This window comes from Lepidochelys kempii, chromosome 2 (assembly GCF_965140265.1).
Source record: "Lepidochelys kempii isolate rLepKem1 chromosome 2, rLepKem1.hap2, whole genome shotgun sequence".
Lineage (NCBI taxonomy): Eukaryota > Metazoa > Chordata > Testudines > Cheloniidae > Lepidochelys > Lepidochelys kempii.
In genome coordinates this window covers 64,039,725-64,066,902 of record NC_133257.1, presented here as the reverse complement: position 1 = coordinate 64,066,902, position 27,178 = coordinate 64,039,725, and the positions used below count along the sequence as shown (strand labels likewise).

Sequence of the window (27,178 nt, the reverse complement as noted above, 5' to 3'; positions counted from 1 at the left end):
TTGTATATAAACACAATGGTAAGTTCAGCAAGTTTTAATAAATTGTCCCCTTCATCTCTCTCCATTTCCTTTTTGGGAGCCTCTCGAGCTGCACGGGGAATAATTCAGATCTGTAGCAAACAGCCCCCGAACTTGTAAAAAGCCCCCAGCCCGTCTGCCACCAGGGACAGCTGGCTGACCACCCCACTAGTGACAGGAATCAGCTGGCCCAAACCCCTTGAGAGGAGACGCTTCTCATATGCGCACGCGCAGCCCGTGAGCTCCTGGAGGCTGCCCCTTAAAGCTCACAGCGAGCATGCGCATCGGAGTAAATTGAGATGCCTCCAACTCCCTACTTGAGCGTTCCCTGGATTCTCCACCAGCCTCCTTTCTTGTGCGCGTGCGCATCCTGGACAGCTGGAGCGCGCAGTCGCTATCGGCGCCACTTTCTCCTTCCCCTCCCTCTACATTCCCCCCCCCAGCTCTGTGAGTCCCTGGTATGGTGCGCGCGCGGGACCGTTTCCACCCTCACGTGACATGGAGGCGGAGAGAGGAAGGGAAAGGTCAGTGGCGACGTCGGCGGAGCGGAAGGTCAGGGCGGGAGCGGAAGTGGGAGCCGGAGCCTGTCCGCCATTGTGGGGAAGCAGCGCTGCGTCCGGCCGGCTCCTTCCAGCGGGAACCCGATCGGCGGCGGCGAGCCCGGGCGGCAGCGGCGGCGACAATCAAGCGGCAGCGGGGAGAGCGGCGCGGTCCGTGTGTGCGGGAGTCACTCGAGGCCCAGGCGGAACGAGGGGATCGCGGCTCCCCGTGAAGAATGTCAGCCACTAGCGTCGACCAGGTACGGGCCGCCGCGGCCTGGGCGCAGGGCGGGAGGAGGAGGCGCCCCAGGCGGAAGGGCCTGCGCGGCCAGGCGGGTCGGAATCCCGCCGGGCCCTTTCCGCCGTCGGGCGGCCAGCGCGGCTTCCCGGGCCTCATCCTCGCGCTCAGCATCGTGGGATCCTCACCTCGATCCAGGCAGCCGCAGCCCCCTATTTATAGCCGCATCTGAGCCGCGCCAGTTTCCCTCCCCCGCTCCGAGCCTCCTTGCACCACCACCACCACCCCCTCCATCCCAGGGCTTCTGCTTCCCAACATCTTGTCTTTTGATGCGTCCTTCTTCATTTCTCCTCCTTTGGGCCGCTGATTCCCCTTTATCCCTCTCTCTGGGCCCACGTCCTCTTTAGGAGTCTGTCTTCCCCCAATATCCCCAACGGTTCTTTGGATCTGGGGCTCTGCAACCCCCTTCTTGGGGTCACAGTTGAGCCTTTTCTTCCCTTGTTCACTGAAGACGCCCTTCGGGTCTGTGGTGCTGCCTCTTTTCCCTTCTCCTGTCCTTGGTCCTCTTTTATTCTTTCTTTCTGGGCCTCTGACTTCTCCTCTTTCTCAAAGTTCTCTCTTGCATGACCTCCTCTTCCCCATACGCCCCCTCTCCCTGGGTTTGTGCTTCCTTGTCTTCCACTCTTCCCTGCCCTGGGCCTCAGTTGTCCCCTTCTCTGCCTATTCACCTGGCCTCTGTTACATCCTTACCTCTTGACCCCCTATTCCCTCTAGGCCTTTGCCTCCTTCTTGGGCCTCTGCCACTCCCCAAAATGTTCTGCCCCTGCCGCCTCCTCTCCCCTCTCAAATCCTGTCTGTGCCTCTTAGCATCTGTACTGTATACTGTACGTGCTCCATAATTCCTCTACCTGTGTGGGCTGCCATACTGCTTCTTAGCAGTGTATTTTCTATGCTCTTCATTCGTATTTGCAAGTGCCTTCTTTTTCTTTCATCCCATTCTTTTTGTGGGTCACATATAAAGTGTCTCATGAGCTACACGTACATTTTGGTCCATTCTTCCATAACAGTAGTGCCCATCTGTCAGTTTAAAAGGTCACATGCTGTAAACAAGTTTCTGTATTTGCAATAGCCGTAGCCTACTAAAAGGAAAGATGTTCTTAACATTTTATTTTACTTTTATTTAATGGTTTTCACTCACCTTGGACAATCTAAAAAAACAGAAACAATTTACCTTGCAGATTCAGTGTTGCAGCTGTTAGGTTTCAAACACTGCAAAGGAGTGTTTTTGATTAAAAATAACTGGTTTTCACTAGAGCTGCTTGGACGTGGAGACATTTCTACTTGTTTTAGATTTTATTAAAATCTGTTTTTACCGTATTTTAAGTTTTGGGTGTAATTTAAGTTGACTTACTTTAAATGATAAAATCAGCAAACATAAACCATCATGAATGGAAAATTCAAGGATTTTAGTTTTTGCTAATTTCCCTATTAATATTTTTCCCATTTTTTTTTTTTTTTTACCTTTTTATATACAGAGACCTAAAGGACAGGGAAATAAAGGTAAGATGATTCCTTTATTTATAATGTCTGAGGCCCTGATCCTGTAATATATGGGAAAAGATGTCCTCAACCAATTATATAAAGTTAATGTAACTACAAGATATTCTAAAAATACATCTTATCCAAGGTTGGCAATTTCCTTGGAAAAACTAATTTACGACAGGATGTTGGTAAATACCAGCTTAACCCTGGTTTAGACAGGAAATTGGGAAGAATAATTGCTTCAGTGGCCAGCAAGTGGAGAATGAATTTTTTCAAACTTTAGATACATCCATTCAAAACTGAGGGATAGGTTTGGTCTGTCCACTACATCAAAGTTGGTCCTGTGCTACAGAATGTTGCATGGCCAAATGGATCTGGACTGCTAGTCTGAAACTCTGCATGCTTCTGATTGCTTAATGCTTCACACTGCAGTATTGTCGTTTTTCATATAATCAAATGTTTTGGACTTTTGTTTATGTAATATTGAAAACTGAAATGTGAGTAATGACTTGCTTGAGAAAATACCAAATCAGACATTCTAATGTTCACAGTTATACTGGCATATATTAGTATTATGCTTACTGCAGTTTGACTTTTTATTTGTATGACTCTAAATTAATCTCCAAATCTACTGCTTTATGTAATCACAGTTTGAAAATGTAACTAAAACTAAATATATTGTGGTGCCTATTAAAGAAGCAGTTTTAAAAATAGATAATACCTTATACTGGCACTAACTAGCTTTTCCTGGGACAGTAAAAACCACCTCTGGTAAATACCATGCCACCCTGATTTATCACACCAGCATGACTAGAAGTGGTGTGCTGAGCGTATTTTTCCAGTATTTTTAACATGATACATCACTGTAAAAATGCTTGAATATGCTTATCAAAGTAATAGTCATGAGTAATCAAGGGATAAGATGTAGTTCTTTTCATTTAGCTATCTTTCAGTGAAAATGTTGGAATGATGTCCTTGAGTATACCGTAGGCATTTACACCAACCCTATTCATTGTTACTTATTAATGTCTAATGAGGGTCATTTGATCTAAAGAACAATGATCATGTGTGTTCATTTAGTTTCTTACTCCTACTCATGAACAGAACACATCACCACTTCTATTCTGAGAAATCTTCACTGGTATCTTGTTCATTTCAGAATCCAGTACAGAGTATTCCTTCTAGCAGTTATCCAGATTCTGTCTTCACTTCTTCCCTCTATCTGTTAGCAACTTACTTATGCTCTTTAAATTCCATACTCTCTTAGCTTATCCTCCCCCCACAAAAACTCTACTCACTTTCCTTAACACTCCTCCTGCTAAAAGTACCTGGAAAAGCCTGTGCCTAAATGATTGTGAGTTTTCAGATCATATTTTATTATCTGAAACTTCTCTCGGTCCTGCAATTTATAATCTTTTGTTTAATACAGTAATCAGATTTTATTCTGTGACACCCTCCCCCCCACTCCCATCTCCTCTCCAGTTTTCTCATGTTTGTTTGTTTTTCCTGGGAAATCAGCAGTTGTATTACATTAATAACACACACACAGAATGCAATCTGTGGTAGATCAAATCTGCATTCTCACTGATATCTTCATGCATAGTGTAAGAAACATCTCTGATGGATGATACTCAAATTTTTTATAGCAGTAAAATATTCTGTCACTTAACTATGAACATTATATTCTTTGTAAAGTGTTTGCTTGAAAACGATACCATCAAATTCATAATCATTTTTTAAAATGCTGTATTTATTGCCATATTTATTACTAAAAATTATCCAACAGAAAGGTTTCACCATTTGTATCATTTGTGTACTACCTGAATTTCTTATTCACTGCATTTAATTAATCAAGCAGTAAACTTGTCACTGTTTTAGGATTTTGTTCTCAGTCTTGTCTTACATATCGGCTCTGTCCCCAGCCAATATTAACCTTACCTGCAGTTTCATCAACACAGCTCCTTATAGGTGCCTCCCAAATCTACCTTCCCAACTTTGACCTCTCAAAGTGTTCCATGGTAACCTCAGTCTTTGTGGTGAAACACTGAATGAACTTTACCTCCTAAATACTCTCTCCTTGGCTGTCAAAGCCCTGCACAACTCCATTCCTTCCTCCATTTCTGTTCTCTCATGTCTTATTCTTTTGACACTCATTGCACTCTTTTCAAGCCTGGCTTTTAACCACCTGCTTTTTTCCTTTTCTACTCTTGTCTTCCTGTTACCCCTGTGCATGGCACTGCCTCTTGTTCTTTTATGCCTAGAGGTCTCTACCTTCAACTTTTTCCTTAAACTACACTGTTTCTAAGCTATTTAAAGGTGATCTCACAGAGATCTGCACCAATTTGATTTTCATCCAGTATTTTGCTTTATCTGTATTGTCTGTACTTGAATTAGAATTTAAACATTTTGATGCATGGATTGCATGTAATTATTTAATGATGAAAATAGCCTAGTGAATTTTACTTTGATTTATGTGCACTAGCATAATTTTGTGATAGGTGCATTATGAACACTGCATAGTCTTAGGTTTTACTTAAGAGCTTTATCTGGATTCTTTTTCCAAAACATGAATGTTGGGCCTAAACTACTGGATCTAGGCTATTTTAGATTGCATCCTGTTTAAATACTTTGTTAACTGTGTATAACTAGATGCTAGTGAAAATGGTTTATTTGTATTACCGACCTTCGGCACTAGGCACTGTGCAAACGTATAGTAAAAGACAATCCCTGCCCTAAATAGCTCAGTTTAATAAGACAAGATATGACATGATAAAGGGAATGGGGAAGGAGGATGAAGGGAACAGTGATAGGAGTGCTTGGTTACATAGACTAGTTAATATACACAATTAGATGGTTTTGAGTCATTCAGAGACTTTACTTATTTTATGTGTATAAATAAAGTAAATATTGGTAGTCCCTACTTGGCTGTACATTAACAGTTGGTAATCTGCAGGGGTCATGATAGGGTTCCTGTTTGAAGTGGTCTTTGAAGCAGGATAGAGTAGTGAGCTGACAGACTAGTTTGGGGAATATATATGTTTCCATACATGGAAGAAAATGGGGGGAAAAAAGGGTAGTTGTGGGTGGCATCTTTGGCAGACGGGAAGGAAGTATGCAGTAAGGTATAAGTGGATAAGTAGGAACAGTAGTAAGATATTGTATGAGAGCAGTTAACATTGAAAATGTAAAATACCTTAAACAATATTGTTAAAGTAACTAAATTATGTGGTCTTGTGAGACTTCTTTTCCGACATGTTACTGACAATTAATTATAAATTGAGGGAACATAGACACTATGGAAACCAAAAGTAGAGATCCAGAGTAGTAATATATAATATATAATTCGGGGTTTATGTGAAAGAGCCAAGAATTGCTGCAAGAATTGAATGAATAATATACGTTTCTCTGAAGGTTTTGTCTGTTACAACTGTCAACTCTTAGACATTACTAAGAGAGCTTTTGGTTGGAATAGGCTTGGACCTATAAAAAGGAGCATTTTCTTATGAAAGTGTTTGATTATTAATTTTCCCAAAACACTTACATCAAAACATGCAGATTGAGAAGTATTAGAATTACAAGACATGCAGATGTTAGTACTTTCCTATCATCTTCCACTGTATTATGTTTTCTTACCTGAAATCAAACTGTTAAATTTAACTGTGAGGTCTCCAGCTAGAATGAAGCATAGGAATGGCAGCTTAATAGGCTGTTTTATTGAGTATTTTGCACATTAGTCAAGAAAAATCAGCTTCACTCTTTGAATGCTGTGACTGGGGGCCAGCTGAGGTCACTCAATTAGGGTGAACTGCAAAGAATGGGGCAGACAATCCCCATAAAGCGCATGGATATTCCAATACTTACATTTACCAAGCCAACATAAAACAGCTTCTTCATTACCTTACTGTTACTCAGAAGTCCGAACAACACAGTTCCCTTAAAGTGATCCAGCCTCAGGCCTCCGTCCAGGTGCCTAAGTCAAATGTGGTGATTTCTGAAAGTGTTATTTCATCATATAAAAGAAAAGGTTCTACCAAACATAAAGGGTTGGACACATTACCTCCCAGTTTAATGACTGTTTCAGATCTTACCCAAATACACACTACAGCCAATTCTTATTAACTAAACTAAAATTTATTAAAAAACAAGAGAGAGAATGGGTACAAGATCAATGCACATACAGACGTGAGTTCATTTCATTGAGGTTTAGATTCATAGCAGAGATGATGAGCTTTATAGTTGCAAAGAGTTCCTTTAGAATTCAGTTCAAAGGTTATAGTCCAATGTCCAAATCTCCTATTCAGGGCGTACCAGCATAACTGGGACCTCAGTCTTGTGACTCAGACTTCCTCTGATGAAGCTTAAGCAGATCTGAGATGACAAAATCAGGACCCAAGGAATTTTTATACAATTGCATGTCCTCTTTGACAAGTTGGGAGTTCCTCCGGGAACAAAAAGTAATTAGGATGACTTTGAATGAAGTCTATCACTGGTACTTAGCTACAGAATTAACATAAGGCAATTTGCTTGTTCCTCCACCTTTCACAGATTATTTGCTATACCTTTCAGAGGGAGATGTATATAGAGATATCGAGTGTTTACAATTCATTTTAATGCTAGGATGTTCTTTTTGATTTCTGGCTACCACTCTGCAACCTGAATTATCAGAATACAGCATAGACAGGGACGGTTGATTACATTGTCAGCCCTACTCATACATATGTAAATACACAAAAACACAAACATTATCTCCCCACATGTCTTTTGAGGGTTGTTTATTTTGCAGGATGTTTAACCCTTTCTAGCCATTCATCACAAATGCAAATTTCATTCTTACATTTTTCTGTCCATCACTTGTGAAAAAGGACACGTGAATATTTTGCTACAAATTTTCATTCAATGCAAAATGATAGTAAAGAGAATATACTGTAAATTTGATTAGTCAGTAGATTGACTAATTATTTACAGAAGTAGACAACAGAATTTTATTTTCAGGGTAACATTAAGGTAATGGCGCTTTTGGGAATTGTTGGTTAATTACCAGTTAATATTTTAAGCAAGGTGAAAGTGAAGTAGGCTCTGTTTGAAAAGTACTGACTAAATGTGTGGTGCTGTATTATGTTGTGTGTGTGTTTTTTTTAATAATAAGCCAGTTCAAGTTAAAGCAAAGAGCCTAAATAAAACATTTGCAGGGCTGGAATTCTTCATCACTAGGAAATTGACAGTGTGGCAATCCAGAACTATTTGGTCTCATTGTGGTTTAGATTATCGATACCAACAGAAAGAAGGCAACCACTTTTTAAAAATAAATCTGAGCTAGGAATTAATGATTGGCCAAATCTGTTTTCAGTGGTTTGATTTATCCTTAATACCTCTGAAACCAGTAAATGTCCTTTCTGTACATTCAGATGTTATGCAGATGTTATAAGTGAATTACACGTAATAGAAGGATTCTGTTCTGGAGATGTGACACATCTAATTTCTCCAACTATTTTTATAGTATGTTTTTTGAGGAATTTGTTTCTCAGTATACTTTGTTTCTTTATAAAGATTGTACCTGAAAATTGTTGTGCCTTCCATACCATTTAGCTAGGATCAGGCAATGAACCCTTCCTTCTAAATGACATCAGCAAGACTTGTGGAGTACTGTCCCTGTGTGTCAGCTGAACACAAGAAGGAATGAACTCTTTAGGTTATCGAAATGTTCTCATTGTCTACAGACTTGGTTTAATCTGGAGTATGTCTATTTTAGATTTTTTGTTAGCTCATGATTCAAGCCATCTATTTTTGGGAAAATTCTTTTAAATATTTGTTTTGCTTAAGGTTAATTTTTAAACTTAAATATTTCTACATTAGATAACTTGTTCTTCACTTATCGCCTCCCGTTTGTAATGGTCATAAATATTTGGCTGCTGTATCATAATATGTCTTTATAAACCATTATAGCATCAGGGGTTTTGATGTTGACTCCCTTGATTGTTGAAGAAATACAAGAGACAAACTTGTTAACTTTTTATTTTGTAACTAGTGAAGATGTGCTCAGTGTTATTGCTGAAGCCCTGTTGTAGGATATGAATTGTCAGTTCCTTTTGGAACTGTTAGAGTAGTTTGTTTTTGCTATATATTTTTCAGAACCGTAGCTATTGTTAAATTACTCCTGCTTCTTAGTCATCGTAGTTCAACTGACAGTATAGTTATTTGTCCCCAAGATGAGTCTCTTTAGGGCTTTACTTACATAAAAACTATGAAAACTTTGCAAAATTATTGGGCACAGGCACCAACTAGTTTGCAGGCTTAAACTTCGTAGCTTTCACTAAACATTAGTTGTAAATCCTCAGCTTTATTAGTTTCGTGGCTGTATATGCTCTTCAGAAGCTTTTGCCAAAAAGGGGGAAATCATGGAAAACAGCTCTCCTTTCTGACTCCAACTTGACAAAAATTCCTTTCTTTATGCTTGGAACTTCCTCTTCCATAGTGTACCACATGACAACCTTAAAACACCTTTCTTTCACTAAGTCTATCAATGGTAGATAATTATAAAAATAATTGCTTTTAGGAAAGCACCCACACAGCTTTGAGACTGGTCAGTTATCTGTTGTAATATTGTCCGGCTTGTCTAATTTAGGTCCATATTCTGTTTGCATGGAGCTCAACCAAAGCTGTGTCAAGACAATTTGAATCTGCTTGGAAAGTGGTATTGGTATCGTGAAGAGGGATACTTGCTCCAGTTCCCATCCACTTGAGAGTGACTGTGTTATATGTTAGGTAGCCTCCGTACCCTATCTGGGGAATGGGATGTAACTCTATCCTTGGGTATAACATTGGAGAAGTGTTGTGCGTAAATATCGTGCTTTGGTGTTGTGAAGCAAGCAGATATGCTATATAATGCAGCTGTGGAGTGTCATGGAAGGTCTGCCCACCTTTCACATGGAAATCCCAAGTGATAGCTTGAAAAAGAAAGAGCAAAGAAAGTATTAGGCTCTAGACTTGTCTCCCATTGGAAGTGGTGGAAACTTCATAATATTTGTTGTTTCTAAATAAAATACTAAAAAAATTAGAACAATCTGGAATTTGTGAGGGAGAGACTGGTGATATTGTGGTCGTGTGTTTCACCCTTCTGATTCTAGGGTATCCCAGAGGAAAGAGGAGAAAGGTATCCCAATTGGTAGCAGGAAGTGTGGGGGGAGGGAGGGTAACATCACTTCAGGGACTCAACTCCTGCTTCTTTCTCCTCTCTCGTTGCAAGTGTTACTACAAGGTTGCAGGGGATAGAGGAGTAGGAGCCAAAGGGGGTGGGTAAGAAGCTCATTTGCATGAATTTCCCATCCGCCTGTTGAGCCACTCACTTTGCACTGGTTCCAAGCTGTTGATGGCTGGGAGGAACTGGGAAATGTATTCATTCCTCCGAAATATTCATGTGTTTCCCTACAGGATTTTGCCCTTAGATTGTGAACTTCTTGAGGTCATGGAACTTGCCTTCCTATGCCTTTGTATAATGTATAGCATAATGAGTACTCAGTAAACATAGTTTTTAAAACTGTTATACAAACTTGGTATGGCAAATTTCCTCTTGCAGTGAAAGTAACATAGCTATATTAATGAACTCAGATTTCTCAAAACAAAAAAAAAAAGTGGAAATAGCACTATGACCATAGTAGTATAAATGGGAAGCTCTGAGAAACAGGACATTTCAACAGTTAAGCAATGTAGTAGTGTTATAGACTGAGCTGTGACACGGTAGTTTGGTTTGTTCTTCATTGTACAGGTTTTCTGCAGATGACAATGCTGAATTTATTTGTTTGATTTTTTTCCCTCTTATGACTGCAGGAAAAATGGTTTTGCTCTGACACAGTCCTGCACTGTGAAATTATGCCAAGTGAGTGTGTCTGCAGGTTCTTTATCACAGAAAAAAGTGAATTGTAAACCATCAGACCTCTGTCATTCATGAAACATAAGTTTTCCTTTTCTAACAAGTATTTGTAAAGCTTGAGCTGAGCTGTAAAACACTGTTGTTTCTTCATTGGATTACTTTCTAACAACAACTGTCATCTAAGCACTCATTAAAATTGATGCAACAATGCAGTGTAGGATTAAATAGAAGAGAACCTGTCTGCCTGATTACTTGTAACAAGTACTTTATAACATATATAGTTGTTTAATGAAATGATTATCTTGAAATTTTACAAGCGAAGCTTATTTGCAGTGCTTTTGTGAAGACTGTATGTATTTATCTGTCATCAAAATTTGTTACCTCATTTGATTCAATAGCCTAGGCTTTAGATGGTGGTCTCTCACAAGGAGAAATATAATGTACTGGCTTTTAAACACTTATGAGATCTCAAATGTGACAAAGTCCTGGTAATTGAATCAATACAAGATGTTCTGTTTCTCAGAAGAACCCAGGAGAATAGGCAGTTCACCGTACATATGACAATTTAGTAGTTAAGACTGAACTGGTTTTTGTTTTGAATTAAAATTACAACACAATAATTCTAAAAGAGTGCCTAATACAAGCTCGCTTTTCAGTTTCAGTACAAAACGGTTCGATTCATCAAAAGGATGCAGTAAATGATGATGACTTTGAGCCATATCTAAGTAGCCAGACAAATCAGGTGAGCATTCGTTGCTATTTTGACGTATATTCAGAATTTAATTGTCTAGCTAAGATTTCCTTATCTTACACCAAACTAAGAAAGTTTACTATGTATCTGCTTGCATATTTGAAATATAACTTAATGCTTAGCATGTAATGGGTCTACATGTCCTCTTTTTAATAGTAACATTCTTGTGACACTTCAAGTAAAGGATGGAATTAAGTTTAATCAGTTCTATATGTATGCATTCTAGAATCAGAATTATACTTTCAAAGGACTTTTTTGCCTTCTAACTTTAAGTGAGTTCAGTATACCCCTGCTATATCGTTGAGACAATAGTTCCTGGGTTCCTATGTAGTAGTAATTGTATACACATGATTTCCACAGAAGTCCACGGGAGTTGTTAATACATGATTGATAGCATAATCCATTCCCCTGAAGTTTAATATTGCCTGTTGTGTAAGTTTTCTGCCAGTAAATGGATGACTTCACTTTCTGAAGCTGTGGATCCTCCATCTTTCATAATACTAAATTCAGTTTTTATTGAAACATTTAATTCAATAATTAAGATAAACCTGAAACTTCCAGAATACTCTTTTTGGAAGAGAGGAGGGAATGAAGGTGATTGTAATGACTTTGGGGATTTTCCTTGCCTGCCCATCTGCTTTGATGTTATAATACTGGGCTGTCTTCTGTGGGAGGAAGATGGGAAGTGCCATCTTTGCAAACCAATCAGTGCCACTTGAGTCATCTGCAGGGAATCTTTAAAGTGACTTGAGCTATACCTTTCAAAGGGCTGAATGCTTTGCTTCCTGAGAACTTTTATTCCATAAGCCCTGGGCTCTAGGAGTGAACACAGTATGCAAATTCTGCATTACTTCTCTAGACAATTGAATTGAATCATATGTTTGATGTTATCCACTCTTAAATATTGTGGGGCTGTTTTTATGAGATACATGAGTAGTTTTTATAATCTCTTATCCTGCTGTCCTCCAATGAAGCACTGAAAATACTTTCATTTTAATAGTAATGAGAACCTCAGCAAGAAACAAATATAAGAAAACTGCAGTCATATTTACAAATTATGTTGTCTTATTTACTAATTTCTTGAGCTACTTTTTATTTTAAAAATACCTTAGTTTAGTCCCTTTGCTGTTGAGAATGAATTTGATTTGGTGGTATAATGGCATGCTCAGGTTTGAACTTTTTAAATTTAGATGGTATACATAATGTAGATGTTTACTGAAAATACCCTTCTGTTTCTGTTTAGTTATAGCTAGCATGATTCTAATTCTAAGGATTGGATAAGGCCCTTGTTTGAAACTTATTTTCTAAAACACAGTAAACTTAATTATTTTAAGCGTTTCTAATTTTTTTTTAAAGTGCAGCAACACATGACTAGGCCTTGGAATGTCCAATATTTGGATTCATGTTGGAATTCACACCTTGTCATAATTTATTGCTTTCTGTTAAATGTGTTACTTAAGGTGTTAGTTGGTAAAACACTGAATATTCTGAGATCTCTTTTGCTACCAGTTGGATTTTAGGAAAAATGTTAAATGGTTTCACATGTATCTAAGTAATATATAATATTGAGAATGGGTTTGTATTTGAAGAAAGAGCTGCTTATAACAAATACAATTCGCAAAACTCACATCTTGTTACATTAGTTGTATGTACTTATGTTATAATAGTCTCTCAGCAATTGCATGTAGCATTTCCATCTCTACTGAAGTTCTACTTCATGTTAGTTGAATAGATTCTTCTTCACGCTTGAGTATCTTTAATCTTGCTTAATATATTAAGCACTACATTTCTAAAGTTCTTTATCAGTCTATAGCTAGGTATGGCAGAATTCAGTTTTGTTTTTTTCAAATTGACAGATACCAGTGGTTTTTTTTTTTTAAGCATTTTTTTTAGATATGGGATATTATTGGGAGGGTCAGACCCTGGTAGGATCATACTATTTAATGACACTAGATGTTGAGATTCAAAAGGTTAAAACATAATAACCATTAAAACAAACACTGTCAACATCACATGTCAAAATATATAAATATCCTTAAATCAAACTCTTAAGTTCTCAAGCAGCATTTTTTTTCCTTTGCTTATTTGTAAATTTCTGTTATCAAAAGGATTTTTTTTGTTGACTTGTATGTACACAGTGAAATCAGTGCTTACCGACATTTACCAATAAAAAAATCTCATCCTTCCATACCTATTTATAATTAAAGGTTAACATCAACATACCCATGGTAGCCTTTAGGATGACAGTTAATACTCTGGTTGATATTATGTACAGTAGAACCTCAGAGTTTTGAACATCAGAGTTATGAACCGACTGGTCAACCACCTCATTTGGAAATGGAAGTACGCAATCTGGCAGCAACAGAGACAGGGGAAAAAAAAGCAAATACAGTACAGTACTGGGTTAAACGTAAAGTACTAAAAAAAGAGAAGTTTAAAAAATGATTGGACAAGGTACGGAAACTGTGCTTTTTTCATTTAAATTAAGATTAAAAGCAGCATTTTTCTTCTGTATATTAAAGCTTCAAAGTTATATTAAGTCAATGTTCAGTTGTAAACGTTTGTAAGAACAACTATGATTTGTTCAGAGTTATGAACAACCTCCATTTCTGAGAGGTGTTCATAACTCTGAGGTTTTACTGTATGCAGTTTTTTACTAGAGGAAAAGGTGGATTTACACTAAAATCAACTTTGAAAAAAGAGACTTGATACGTGTGGAGCTCAAGGGCTTCGATATTCTCAGATAAAAATGTGTTTTGAGATTTCTGTAGCCTTAAAGGAAAAGTAAAAGGGAATGCTGTAAACAGAGCATCAACATTTGTTGTCTGATGCCTGCCATTTTCTCTTGAATTATGTTGATGATGGAAAGTTCCACTGCTGATTTTACTTTATTTTCTTGCAGAGTAACAGCTATCCACCAATGTCAGACCCATACATGCCTAGTTATTATGCTCCATCCATTGGATTTCCATATTCTCTAAGTGAAGCAGCATGGTCCACTGCAGGTGACCCTCCAATGCCATACTTGACAACCTATGGACAGATGAGCAATGGTGAACATCACTATATACCTGATGGTGTGTTTAGTCAACCTGGGGCTTTGGGAAATACCCCTCCATTCCTTGGTCAGCATGGATTTAATTTTTTTCCTGGGAATGCAGATTTCTCTACATGGGGGACAAGTGGATCTCAGGGACAATCAACACAAAGCTCTGCTTATAGCAGCAGCTATGGCTATCCACCTAGCTCTCTTGGTAGAGCCATAGCAGATGGACAGGCTGGATTTGGCAATGATACTCTGAGCAAGGTGCCTGGGATTAGCAGCATTGAGCAAGGCATGACGGGATTGAAAATTGGTGGGGATATGACAGCTGCTGTGACAAAAACTGTAGGTTCAGCTCTGAGCAGTACAGGTATGACCAGCATTGCAGCAAATAGTGTGCCCCCAGTTAGCAGTTCAGCACCTAAACCAACCTCATGGGCTGCCATTGCTAGGAAGCCTGCTAAACCTCAGCCGAAACTCAAGCCTAAGGGTAATGTGGGAATTGGGGGCCCTGCTGTACCACCACCTCCTATAAAACACAACATGAACATTGGAACTTGGGATGACAAAGGGTCGGTGGTAAAAGCACCCCCTTCCCAGCCAATACTGCCTCCTCAGACTATAATACAGCAGCCTCAGCCATTAATTCAACCACCACCATTGGTGCAAAGCCAACTGCCTCAACAGCAGTCTCAGCCACCACAACCACAGCAGCAACAAGGACCTCAGCAGCAGTCCCAGCCTCACCAGTTGCAGCAGCAACAGCAGCTGCAAAACCGCTGGGTAGCTCCTCGTAACAGGGGCGTGGGCTTCAGCCAGAACAATGGAGGAGCTGGCAGCGAAAACTTTGGCTTAGGTGTTGTACCTGTCAGCTCTTCACCCGGTATAGAGGTGCACCCAGTACTGGAGAAACTAAAGGCCATAAACAACTATAATCCCAAAGACTTTGATTGGAATCTGAAGAATGGACGTGTGTTTATAATCAAAAGCTATTCGGAGGACGATATACACCGCTCCATTAAATACTCTATCTGGTGTAGTACTGAACATGGTAATAAACGCTTGGATGCTGCTTACCGTTCCCTGAATGGAAAAGGTCCACTCTATTTACTCTTCAGTGTGAATGGCAGTGGACATTTTTGTGGAGTGGCTGAGATGAAGTCTGTTGTGGACTACAATGCATATGCTGGAGTCTGGTCTCAGGATAAGTGGAAGGGGAAGTTTGATGTTAAGTGGATCTTTGTCAAAGACGTTCCCAATAACCAGCTGCGGCACATTCGTTTGGAAAACAATGACAACAAACCGGTTACCAATTCGAGGGACACTCAAGAGGTACCCCTAGAAAAAGCTAAGCAAGTGCTTAAAATAATTGCTACTTTCAAGCATACCACCTCAATCTTTGATGACTTTGCACACTATGAAAAGCGTCAGGAGGAGGAGGAAGCCATGCGTAGGGTAAGAATCCAATATCATATAGTAATTTTTCCTGTAGTTTCTTTGTGATTTTTTTTTTTAAGCTAGTTATTTCTTACAACTCAGTGTGCAGTATACATTGAAGCAGAAAGTAATGCTACTTTGTTCGAAGCTGGTTATAGTTCTTTGGTAGTTGATGTAACTGGCTCCTACTATTTAGATTGTTTTAATTCTTGTGGCTAAACCAAACTTATTTGTGGATTAACATGAACAGAACAATCCTAACCTAAGTTTATGTGTAAGAAGATGTTTAAAATGTTTTACTTATTGTTACAAAGTGAAAAAAACTTTCAGTGTAATATAACATTCCTAATGGAGTCTCATTTTTAGTGCAATGTTAACAATTTTTTGACAACTTTTAGTGCCTTATTGAAATTAGATGTGCCACAATCAATTTAGGTCATTGAATTACAAGGAAAATAAAGGTATTGAATTCTGTAACAGATAATTCTCAAGTAAAATATGATTTATTTTTTTTTAAATCAAGATTCTAACAGAATACTAATCTGAAAATTTGTGCTTAGGTCAGTTTGTGTTGTCTGTCTTAGTTTTTAAAGTTTTAAAATGTGTAAGCAGCACAGTGATCACCTTTACAGTGTTAGAAATAGTGGCTCTTTAATAGTAATGTTGTCTCAAATATATCAACTTATCATAGAATACCAGAGTTGGAAGGGACCTCAGGAGGTCATCTAGTCCAACCCCCTGCTCAAAGCAGGACCAATCCCCAATTTTTGCCCCAGATCCCAAATGGCCTCCTCAAGGACTGAACTCATAACCCTGGGTATAGCAGGCCAATGCTTGTGTTGTCTGTAGAAGAAATATGTGCCTGCAGCAATATAATTTCATTGGGGAAAATTTCTAAAAATTGTGCTTTTATTCATGGTGTCAGAATTTCAGAAAATTTACTTGAAAAATATTAAATATAAATTTTCCTCTTAAAGTTGCTTTATGGTGTTCACCTGCTTTTGTCTTTCCTGTCTTTCCTCCCTCCCACCCCCTTTGCCCTACTAGGTATTTCTGTTTTTGCATTTTTAGGAAAGATTCTTTCCCTTGCATTGATTTTTTTTTTTTTTTTTTTTTTTAAATTTACTGCTGGTCCTCGCAGTCCAGTTGTGCTAGACTTATTTTCCTCTGTCAAAGCTGAGTAGTAGTTGGATTTATGGAAGGTTCATTTGATGGCTTGAAAAATTTACCAGATCTACTAGTCAGAATACTACTATAAGCCTGTTAGCTCATGTGCTCAGATATTGCAGGGATGGGTGCAAGAATCTGGAAAGACTGTGAAGAGCCTGCATCAGCAAAGTCCCCAGACTTCACTCTGGTTTGAAGCCTTAACTCTTTTTGCCACCACGAGCTGCTCGGTAAAATGAGGGTCCTGGAATTTATACCAAGGTATTCTCTGCACCTTGCTCAAGGGGCTCAGTCTTTTGTATCTGTCCCTGGCTACTAGGAGTTCTTGATGCATCACCTCATACTGGCTGCCTAGTACTCTTATCTTTTTGTCCACTTCAAGGGCTTCCTGGTAGCTGTGAAGGAGGATTTCCATTTAAATATGAAATTAATACCTCTACCTTCCCCTCTTCAGTGGCCTCCAAGCTGCTGTCAGAAGGGGGCCTCTACTACAGTGCTTTCTACCTAACCTCTGTTCTGTCTTCCTCTCTGGTGAATAGTACAATTGTTTGTTTCTTTTGCTACTGCTTTATCCATCAGGTTCATCTTGAAATTGGCATGATTCTTGACAGTTCCAGTGCTACCCATATGTTTCTGAAATAGCAGTAGTCCAACTGTTGTCTTGTTAATTTCACTCTAGTTCTCCTTACCATAGCTGAGTGATTGCAGAGGCACTGTAATAGTGTAAAGACACACAAAATTGTATTGACTTATATGAATGTAATGTTTGGAACTATTATTTTACAACAAGAAGAGTACAAACTATTTTTTCATAATGAAAGTTTTAAACTTTAAAACACCGCTATAGTGCTTCAGTGTAAACGCTATACTATGTAGAACCTCCCTCACAGGCATAGGTAATCCACCTTTTTGAGAGGCAATAGTGAGGTCGATGGAAGAATTCTTCTATTGACTTGTCACTGTCCACATTGGGTGTTAGATTAGCTTAACTACGTTGGTCAGAGGTGTGCATTTTTCACACCCCTGAGTGATGCAGCTGAGTCAACCTAACTTTTTAGTTTAGACCTGGCCTCGGTCTTAAAAAAAAATTGTTCTGGGACTGCAACTCTGCCTATAAGCAGGCCAAATAAAATGATCTGGTGGGCTGGATGAGTCTCTCTGGGTTGCCAGTTTTGGTGGGCCAGAGGTGCGTATTTTTATTTGAGATCAGTACATAGATATATTGCATGCCTCTGCAGTTGGCTGTCACTAGAAGGTGGTTTAAAGGTTGATAGAAGATAGAGAAGGTGAGACAGCCTTTAAATGTTTAATTTTTAGTGTATATTAAATTTAAAGGGGGAGAAATGCACATTTTACTAATTCCGTGAAATTTACTTAAATGGATTATCAATTGAGATTAATACAGTGAAAATTTTGTCAGATTTATATATCTGTAGACTTTATCATCTCTTTAGGGCATTCTTTTACAGTTTCTGAAAGATTTATGTTCTGTTTATCGAGGGGGGTTACCAAGTTTCTGACACATTCGGTTTGTTTTTCTTTTGGTGCCCTAATATACATTTAATTTAGGGTATGTCTACACTTGTAGAGTTTTTGCGCTGTAAGGGCTTGTCTACACCATGCAGCCTTGTCACTGAAAGTCAGTGTGTGTAAACGCTCTTTGTTGATACTTTGCCAGCACTTTTACTGACAAAATACTTCCAGCCCCGCAAGCGGCATTAGCTTTGTCGGCAGGAGAGCACACCTGCTGACAAAGCCTAGTTCACACTGTCGCTTGTGTCTGCAAAACTTTTCTTTTTCAGGAGGGCTTTTTTAAGTACCGGTGAAAGACAAAATGTTTTGTCGACAACTTCTCGGTGTAGCCAAGCCCTAAGTTTCACAAGTGAAGCGCTGGTTTGTGTACGTACTTAATTCCTCAGGGATCAAAAAGTGTTTACATTAGTAGCACTTCACTGTCTAGAGCAGCTATCCCACAGTGCAGCGCTCTCCCGTTTGATGATGGGTCTTGTGGCGGGGGCGGGGGGCGATCCTGGGTCCCTGCACAGCTTCCTCTCCCCAAACACTGATAAGCTCCAGTAGCTCAGCATTGTTCCAGGCAGGGGATCATTTGCTCGCTGAAGCAGGCATTGTCACCTGGCCAGATAAGTGAGCACTTGCCAAGAAAACAGGAAGGGGAGTTTCAGAGTTCCCTGGGCTTTAAAGGGGAAGGGTGGATGTCTGTTTACCTGGCAGCAGAGCTGCTGGCCAGAGTGGTCACCTAGGCACTGTGGGATATCCTCCAAAGGCTAAAAACTGTGTAAACAGGAAGAACATGTCTTCACTTGCACATCACCATAAATGCATCACCGGTAAGAGCTGTATGCCTCTTGTGGAGGTGGTTTTCTTTTTGAGGTGAAACTTCTGAGTTGCACTGCAACAAGTCATTGGCAAGTGTAGACGCTCCCATGGTTTTTGCACAAAAAAGGGACTTTTTCCACTTTAAATGGCAAGTGTAGACATGCCCTTATTGTATTTGCTTAAACTGATAATTTTGAGAGTTACTACTTTGTGGGCACATTTATCAAAGGAGCTAGTAATTCAAAAACCAGTGCTTTAAGAACTGAGGAAATTAAAAAGGTGAAGAGGGCCCGGAGTTACTTCAGGAATTCTTTCCCAGCTATGTGGTTGGTGGGTCTTGCCCACATGCTCAGGGTCTAACTGATCACCATATTTGGGGTCGGGAAGGAATTTGCCCCCAGGTCAGATTGGCAGAGACCCTGTGGGGTTTTCGTATTCCTCTACAGCACGTGGCACAGGTCACTTGCAGGTTTAAACTAGTGTAAATGGTGGATTCTCTGTAATTTGAAGTCTTGAAACCATGATTTGAGAACTTCAGTAACTCAGAGGTTAGGCATCTATTACAGGCATGGATAGGTGAGGTTCTGTGATCTGCAATGTGCGGGAGGTCAGACTAGATCGGGGTAGTCAGTTATTTTTTGTGAAGGTTCAGACCCCAGAGAAAATAATAAAAATAACAATAATAAGTAAGTACAAAGATTTAGGGGTCCTTTCAAAAGCATCTGGCGGTCTGGATTTGGTCTGCGGTCTGCCTATTTACTACCCCTGAACTAGATGATCATGGTAGTCCCTTCTGACCTTAGTCCATGGGTCTTAGTTATGGTGTTGTTTTTTTCATTAATTACAGAAAGAAAACCATAAAATGTAGTGGAAGAACCTTGGATTGTCAGTACGGTGATGTTATGTACTCTCTCAACTTAAAATCCAAACCACAAAGTTCTACAGTTTAATATAGACTGGATTCAGTTGTGTGATTATGCATATATTTCGTGTAATTAACATTTTCCAAGTTGTTGGCTTTAATAGGAAATATATAGTATCCATATGGCTCAAATACTGGCATATGTAATTCTAGTATGGTAAATAATTTAGTTGCATTTTCTCAATGGTATTTCTGTGACAGGCTAACTGAGAGAAAACTAACAAAGAACTAAATATTTGTCATGGTGCTTTTATAAAAAGTGTGTAATATTTTGCATTCATTTTCACAGTCCTCTCAAAAGTGTTGGAGACATGTGACAATTTAGAAACAAGTTTAGAACTGCATAACTATCCCACTAATTCTTCATCGTACATGCATTTGAAGTATTGCTAAAATGGATTTAATGTATATTTAAAACATAGTAGGAAGTCTAATGAAAATATAAGACTGGCTACCAAAAGATCCAAACTCTTGATCATTAACTTAACTGGGCAAATAGAATTTTGCCTTAAAATTGGTAGATTATTTTTTTCTTTCTATGGCGTAACTTTTATTTTTTGTTTTCATCTTTCAATTATAAATATATGATACAGTCCATTTCTTTTTTTAATTGGAGAACCGTTTCAGAAATGCAGTAATTTATATCTCTGAAACTGTGTGCTGTTTATAGATAATTGGATAATCCTTTTCTTTCTAGTGCCAGGCTAGATTTTTATTTTCATCATACCTAAATTGGTGTATTCAGTAAGAACTACACATTCTGGATGTTATATGGGTTAAGTACATGCTTGTTTTCTATAGCAGCTGTGATAATTGCTTTGTTTCTTTTTAACAGTGTGTGTACTGTTCATAAAAAAGCTGTTTTTTGCTGTTAATAAAATATTAAATACATTAAATAGCAGTAGTCAGTTGCAATTTCTTGAAGTTCAATTAGGATTTTATTGTGCATATGTAATAACAAATTTCCTTAGTCAATTATCTGAACAGAGCAAATTATTTATGGATTTAATTACCTTTATAACTGACTGTTCCAACTAACTTATTTTAGAATAATTGGTTTTAAAAGTTTAATCTAACAATTTGGGATGATCAATAATTAATTTCAAATAGGACTTGACTTTGTTCTATTAAAATATGGCAGTATCTCTATTGAAGTGCACGCAGTTTTATCTGACCAGGATGAAAGTAATCTTTTGAAATACCTATGTTTAGTAAAGTTTTTAAGTGATTATTTGCCATCTCTAAATTAATTTGAATAAATCCCCTTTCGATGTATTACATTTTAGCATTATTTGACATTACTCCATTATGGGCAAGGTAGCAAACATTAAAGGTGGAAACAGATTTTGCTTTTAAATTTTACATATGTACAATAATTATTGTACATATGTAAAATTTTGTAAAAATTATCTTTCTCATATGCGATCTGTCAGCAGTAATGTGAAATCATCTGAGGCCTTTTTAATTATTTATTTGTACTGTTCAATATTGTATAAAATCTTGTGCATTTATACAAACAATTCAGAAAATAGAACACTTGGGGACAGACTTCCGACTGAAAGTGGTAAAGATGTTTCTAAAACTGGCAATTTTTGAGACGAGGACAAATTTCAAAAAATTTAATTGCACCATTTGAGAAGAGTTGTCATGTATTTTCTGTAGTGGCCATGTAAATACTTATCAGCAAATACATAGATAGTAAAACAGAAATAATCTTTGCATAAAAAGGCACAACTGTTAAAATGAATATATTTTCTGAGCAATGTTTCTAAGTACTCTTAAGATCATGTCTCTCAAGTTTTATCTTCCTAACCCTAAATCAGATAGTCCATCATGTATCTTTTGTTTTCTAACATCTGATAGTGGCTTTTACCCTGTAATCTTCAATTGCTCTTCCTTGCTGCACAGTGTAAAATCTGAGCTTTTTAAAGTAACTTTTGGGGGGAATACTAATTTCATTACCAGTGTGCAGTAGAAAACCCTGATATTGGATCCAAGTGATTATAGAATATTAACAAAACAGGGTGGTAGTACAGACACCCCCCGACTTATGCAATTGTTCCATTCCGGAAAGCCTTGTGTAACTCGAATTTTGTGCAAGTCTGAAACGTATACCTGTACGTTACGCAAATATTTCCACAACTTGAAAATCTTATTTCTGGCTTACGGAAAAAATTCCGTAAGTGTGAATTTGCATAAGTTGGGTCTTGCGTAACCCAGGGAGCATCTGTAAACTGAAATTGTTTCAGTACTTCAAGTCAGAAAATACTGCATAAACACCAAATTTGTTGAGGCTGTGGAGGAGAAAGGGGCTTTTTAGTTCCCAAACTAAAAGACTCCACTTCCAGTGTTCCGTTCAATAAAAGGAATTTCTTGGGGATTGCTTGCCTGCAGTTTCTCCAAAGGATATAGTCTTGTTGCTGTTTTCCCTTTTCCAGCTATTAAAGTAAGTGGTCACCCGCTCTATCAAGAATTCCTAGCATTGGCATTTTCCTTTACAGCCTGGACTGCCTTTCTGGAGGAGAAGCAACAGCTGAGCAGTTGCTTGAGGAGTCCTCTGGGTGAAGTTAAATTTTTTCTTGTTTCACTGGGAATGTTACAAGAGTTTGCAGGAAGTTGGAACCCTAATAGGTAAGCCAGGAACACAGCTGGTTACTTACATTAATGTAGTGCCCAGACCTGCAGTCAGTGTTGGGACACAGTTGTTGTAGGTGCTTGTGACTGGGGTCTCGGTGGGGAGCCAGCTATGGTCACTCAATTAGGGTGAACTGCAAAGAATGGGGCAGACAATCCCCATAAAGTTGGTGGCTATTTCAATACTTAGATTCACCAAGCCAGCATAAAACATCTTCTTTATTACCTTACTGGTTACTCAGAAGTCCAAACAACACAGTTCCCTTAAAGTGATCCAGCCTCAGGCCTCCATCCAGGTACCTACATCAAATATTATGATAAATTTCTGTAAATCTTATTTCATCACATAAAAGAACAGGTTCTACCAATCCCAAGGATTGGACACATTATCACCCAGGTTAATGAATGTTTCAGATCTTACCCAAAAGCTATCATCGCTCCTTCTGGGCGTGTTTTTTTTTATCTCCAGGAGAGCTCTCCCCTGGAGATAAAGCATGTCTACACTGCCCACGTCATAGCACTGCTGCGGCCACACTGTAATGTGGGTAGTGTAGACATTCCCCAATTCTCATATTCAGGGCATACCAGCATAACTGGGACCTCAGTCTTGCAACTCAAACTTCCCCTGATGAAGTCTAAGCAGATCTGAGATGACAGAATCAAGGCCCAAGAATCTTTTGTACAATTTCATGTCTGTCTTTGACAAGCTGGGATTTCCTCGGGGAACAAAAGGTAATTAGGATAACTTTGAAGGTGTTCCATCATGGATACTTAGCTGTACAAATTAACATAAGGCCATTTGTTCCTCCACCATTCACAGTACAATTAATTTAAATGATATCAGAATAAAGCATACACAGAAACTGTTGATTACATTGCTCATATATATGTAAATACACAAAAAGACAAATATTGTCTCCCCACATGTCTTTTGAGGGTTATTTTGCAGGATGCTTAACCCTTTCTAGCCATGCGTCAGTGCTATATGTAGACAGGTCCATAAAATTCCCAGATGCAGGATATTTGACCTGAAATGTAGCATATCAGAATTCGACATTTCTAGCCCAGATACTTAAATCTGAAAGAGAGAGAGACTATCATTTCCTCAGTGATGTTACAACCTGTGGTTATGGTCAGAAGATGGCTGCACTTTAAGTAAAGAAGGCTTAAATAAAGTGTGTCTTACAGGAGAAAAACACAAGTACGGAAGTTAACCTCAATCATATGAACAACTCTCTTAAAAACACGCACATACAGCATGCAACTGTTTTTTCTTTGGCATTTTCTGCTCCCTGCTGCATCCTCTTTTTCTCATAGTTCCACCTGTATTAAGAGCAGACGCTGGGTGGAACATAAGTAGTTGTCTAGCTTTTGTCACTTGCAATGAATGAGTGGAAACAAGTTCTACACCAAGAGATGTAGCCACTGGTGTCATTGTCTTCAACCAGAAATTTTCTCTCCGGAATTCGACTCTCCAGGAGAGGTAGCTTGCAGACATTCTTCAAACCTTCTAAGAATATAAAGGCTTCTGGTTCCTTCCAACAAGACACTACTTGCAAAAGGGGTTTAAAAACTCACCATATTGGTAAACTCAAAGAAGTTGCTAATATTTCCCATAAGACCACAAATCCAAATTCTATATTCAGGCTTCACAGCTCCAAATAGATGGGAAGGTCCAGCTGAACATTACCTAATCTTATCTAGCTGTACTTATATTGCCCCAGTCTTCACTATGGCATTTGAAAAAAGAAAAGGAGTACTATTGGCACCTTATAGACTAACCAATTTATTTGAGCATAAGCTTTCGTGAGCTACAGCTCACTTCATCGGATGCATTCAGTGGAAAATACAGTGAGGAAATTTATGTGCACACAGAACATGAAAAAATGGGTGTTATCATACACACTGTAAGGAGAGTGATCACTTAAGATGAGCTATTACCAGCCGGGGGAGGAGAAAACCTTTTGTAGTGATGATCAAGGTGGGCCATTTCCAGCAGTTAACAGGAACGTCTGAGGAGCAGTGGGGGAAATAAACATGGGGAAATAGTTTTACTTTGTGTAATGACACATCCACTCCCAGTCTCTATTCAAGCCTAAGTTAATTGTATCCAGTTTGCAAATTAATTCCAATTCAGCAGTCTCTCGTTGGAGTCTGTTTTTGAAGTCTTTTTGTTCTAATATTGCGACCTTTAGGTCTGAAATCGAGTGACCAGAGAGACTGAAGTGTTCTCCGACTGGTTTATGAATGTTAATTCTTGACATCTGATTTGTGTCCATTTATTCTTTTACGTAGAGACTGTCCAGTTTGACAATGACGATGTGCATGGCAGAGGGGCATTGCTGGCACATGATGGCATATATCACATAGGTAGATGTGCAGGTGAACGAGCTTCTGATAGTGTGGCTGATTAGGCCCTATGATGATGTCCCCTGAATAGATATTGTTCTAAGTCAGCCATAAAAATGTTGGCAGACTGTGGGGCCATGCGGGTACCCATAGCAGTGTCGCAGATTTGAAGGTATACGTTGTCCCGAAATGTGAAATAGTTATGGGTGAAGACACAGTCACAAAGTTCAGCTACCAGGTTTGCCATGACATTATCAGGGATACTGTTCCTGACGGCTTGTAATCCATCTTTGTGTGGAATGTTGGTGTAGAGGGCTTCTAGATCCATAGTGGCCAGGATGGTGTTTTCAGGAAGATCACCGATGGATTGTAGTTTCCTCAGGAAGTCAGTGGTGTCTCGAAGATAGCTGGGAGTGCTGGTAGCGTAGGGCCTGAGGAGGGAGTCTACATAGCCAGACAATCCTGCTGTCATGGTGCCAATGCCTGAGATGATGGGGCGCCCAGGATTTCCAGGTTTATGGATCTTGGGTAGCAGATAGAATGCCCCAGGTCGGAGTTCCAGGGGTGTGTGTGTGCGGATTTGTTCTTGTGCTTTTTCAGGGAGTTTCTTGAGCAAATGGTGTAGTTTCTTTTGGTAACCCTCAGTGGGATCAGAGGGTAATGGCTTGTAGAAAGTGGTGTTGGAGAGCTGCCAAGCAGCCTCTTGTTCATATTCCGACCTATTCATGATGATGGCAGCACTTCCTTTGTCAGCCTTTTCGATTATGATGTCAGAGTTGTTTCTGAGGCTGTGGATGGCATTGTGTTCTGCACGGCTGAGGTTATGGGGTTACAGGGCATTTGAGCAACTCAGGTTACAGGGCATTTGAGCAACTCAGATAGTGAAACAGAGGGATTATCTACTCTTCCACCCTAGCTTCAGGCTCACATGCAATGCAAAGAGATCATAAATCACATTTCTATCCACCAGATTACATCATCTCCACATATGTGGAAAACTGCTATACATAGTGGGAGATAAACATGGTACAAAACCAGTATTTATTTTAGTTTTTTACTTTAAAAATAAAACTCTACACGGAACAAAGCATGAGATATTTTGATCTGCAAGAAGGTGCTTTAGAAAGTTTTTAGTGGGTCCGGAAAAAACCCTCTCTAAGCAAAACATTTCAGCTTTAGGGTCAGTAATATGAGACTACATTCTGGCACAGTTTGGACTTGTGTAGTGGTAGGAATAAAAACTTCATACACACAACTCCTAAAATAGCTGATTTACTATGAATATGGATTGTTTTAATAAATCTAAGTTATTCTTGGGCCAGTAGGATATTTTCCAGGTAAGCATGTTGTAAGCGGGTTTTTTTTCCTGATTCTGCTGACTCTTCCAAGAAAGTTTCTCTAAGCAAGTCATCTGCACTAACTTGCCTATGCATGCAAAGAATATATAATCTAGGTTTACATATCAGTGTACAGTAGGAAAATATGCAGGAAAAAAAGTTTTTAATCTAAACACTTGCATGCATAGTACAGAACAAATATAAATTGGCATTATACTTTATAATTAGAAAATATAAGTAAGTAGCTCCATAACTTTTACAACCTACAAATGTTTTAACTTTCCAGTATTCTAATTCAAGGAATACATTAGTGTAAAATTAAGCTTGCAGCATCTGTTCTGATTATTAATTGTTTATGTAAAAAAAAAATTCCCAGCTGCTTCTGTGAAAAGACAGACATGATGGAAAGTCTTTTTTTCTTATAGATAGATTTAAAGTATACGGGTGAAAGTGTTCATAAGTAACTGGAAATGGTAAGCCCTTTCTATGTATATACTTACACAGCCTCCATTGTAGTATCTGAGTTAACCCGTAACTCTTATGGAGGCATCATGGCTAAGGCTGTACCTGAAATATAACTAAAATATGGTATTTTGGAAAATTAGGTGGATTTCAATTTTGAAAAATGCTTTGGTTTCAAGCAAGCCATATCTCAAAAATGGCTTCTTACAAACTTTAGAATTTTATTCAGTGGTGCTTGACAAGATGTGTACTGCAGAGGATTGCTTTTGATCACATAGTGTACTGTGCTTTTGTTGAGTTCACAATGGATTTTTAGAGCTGAATTCCCAGAGGCCAGCTGTATGTGTTTAAACTTTGGTGGTGTGGTGGCTGTGCTGAATCTTGTGTCCATCAGCCAAACTTCTCAGTTACAAGCTTTGGCTTAAATTAAAACTTTTGGTAACATTGTTATCATGAATACAATATGTTTATTGCACATCTGCAGTTACATCAGTCTCTATCAGAATAAATATTAGTACTGTAAATTTTCATGTTG

At 38.8% G+C, this 27,178-nt stretch overlaps 1 protein-coding gene across 4 annotated transcripts in view; it reads left to right on the top strand.

Moving 5' to 3' along the window:
- Positions 1 to 527: 527 nt before the first annotated feature.
- YTHDF3 (YTH N6-methyladenosine RNA binding protein F3) overlaps positions 528 to 27,178 on the top strand; it is a 43,374-nt gene continuing 16,723 nt past the window's right edge. Inside the window, exons 1-5 of one of the 4 annotated variants that reach the window (XM_073331027.1) lie at positions 528 to 817; positions 2,331 to 2,355; positions 10,861 to 10,946; positions 13,858 to 15,453; positions 19,787 to 26,970. In XM_073331027.1, coding sequence (XP_073187128.1) covers positions 794 to 817; positions 2,331 to 2,355; positions 10,861 to 10,946; positions 13,858 to 15,453; positions 19,787 to 19,807 — 1,752 coding nt within the window. In that variant the 5' untranslated portion in view covers positions 528 to 793 and the 3' untranslated portion in view covers positions 19,808 to 26,970. Of the gene's footprint in view, positions 818 to 2,330; positions 2,356 to 10,860; positions 10,947 to 13,857; positions 15,454 to 19,786; positions 26,971 to 27,178 lie in introns of those variants that run through there. The other 3 variants (XM_073331025.1, XM_073331026.1, XM_073331028.1) reach the window with 3 other exon arrangements.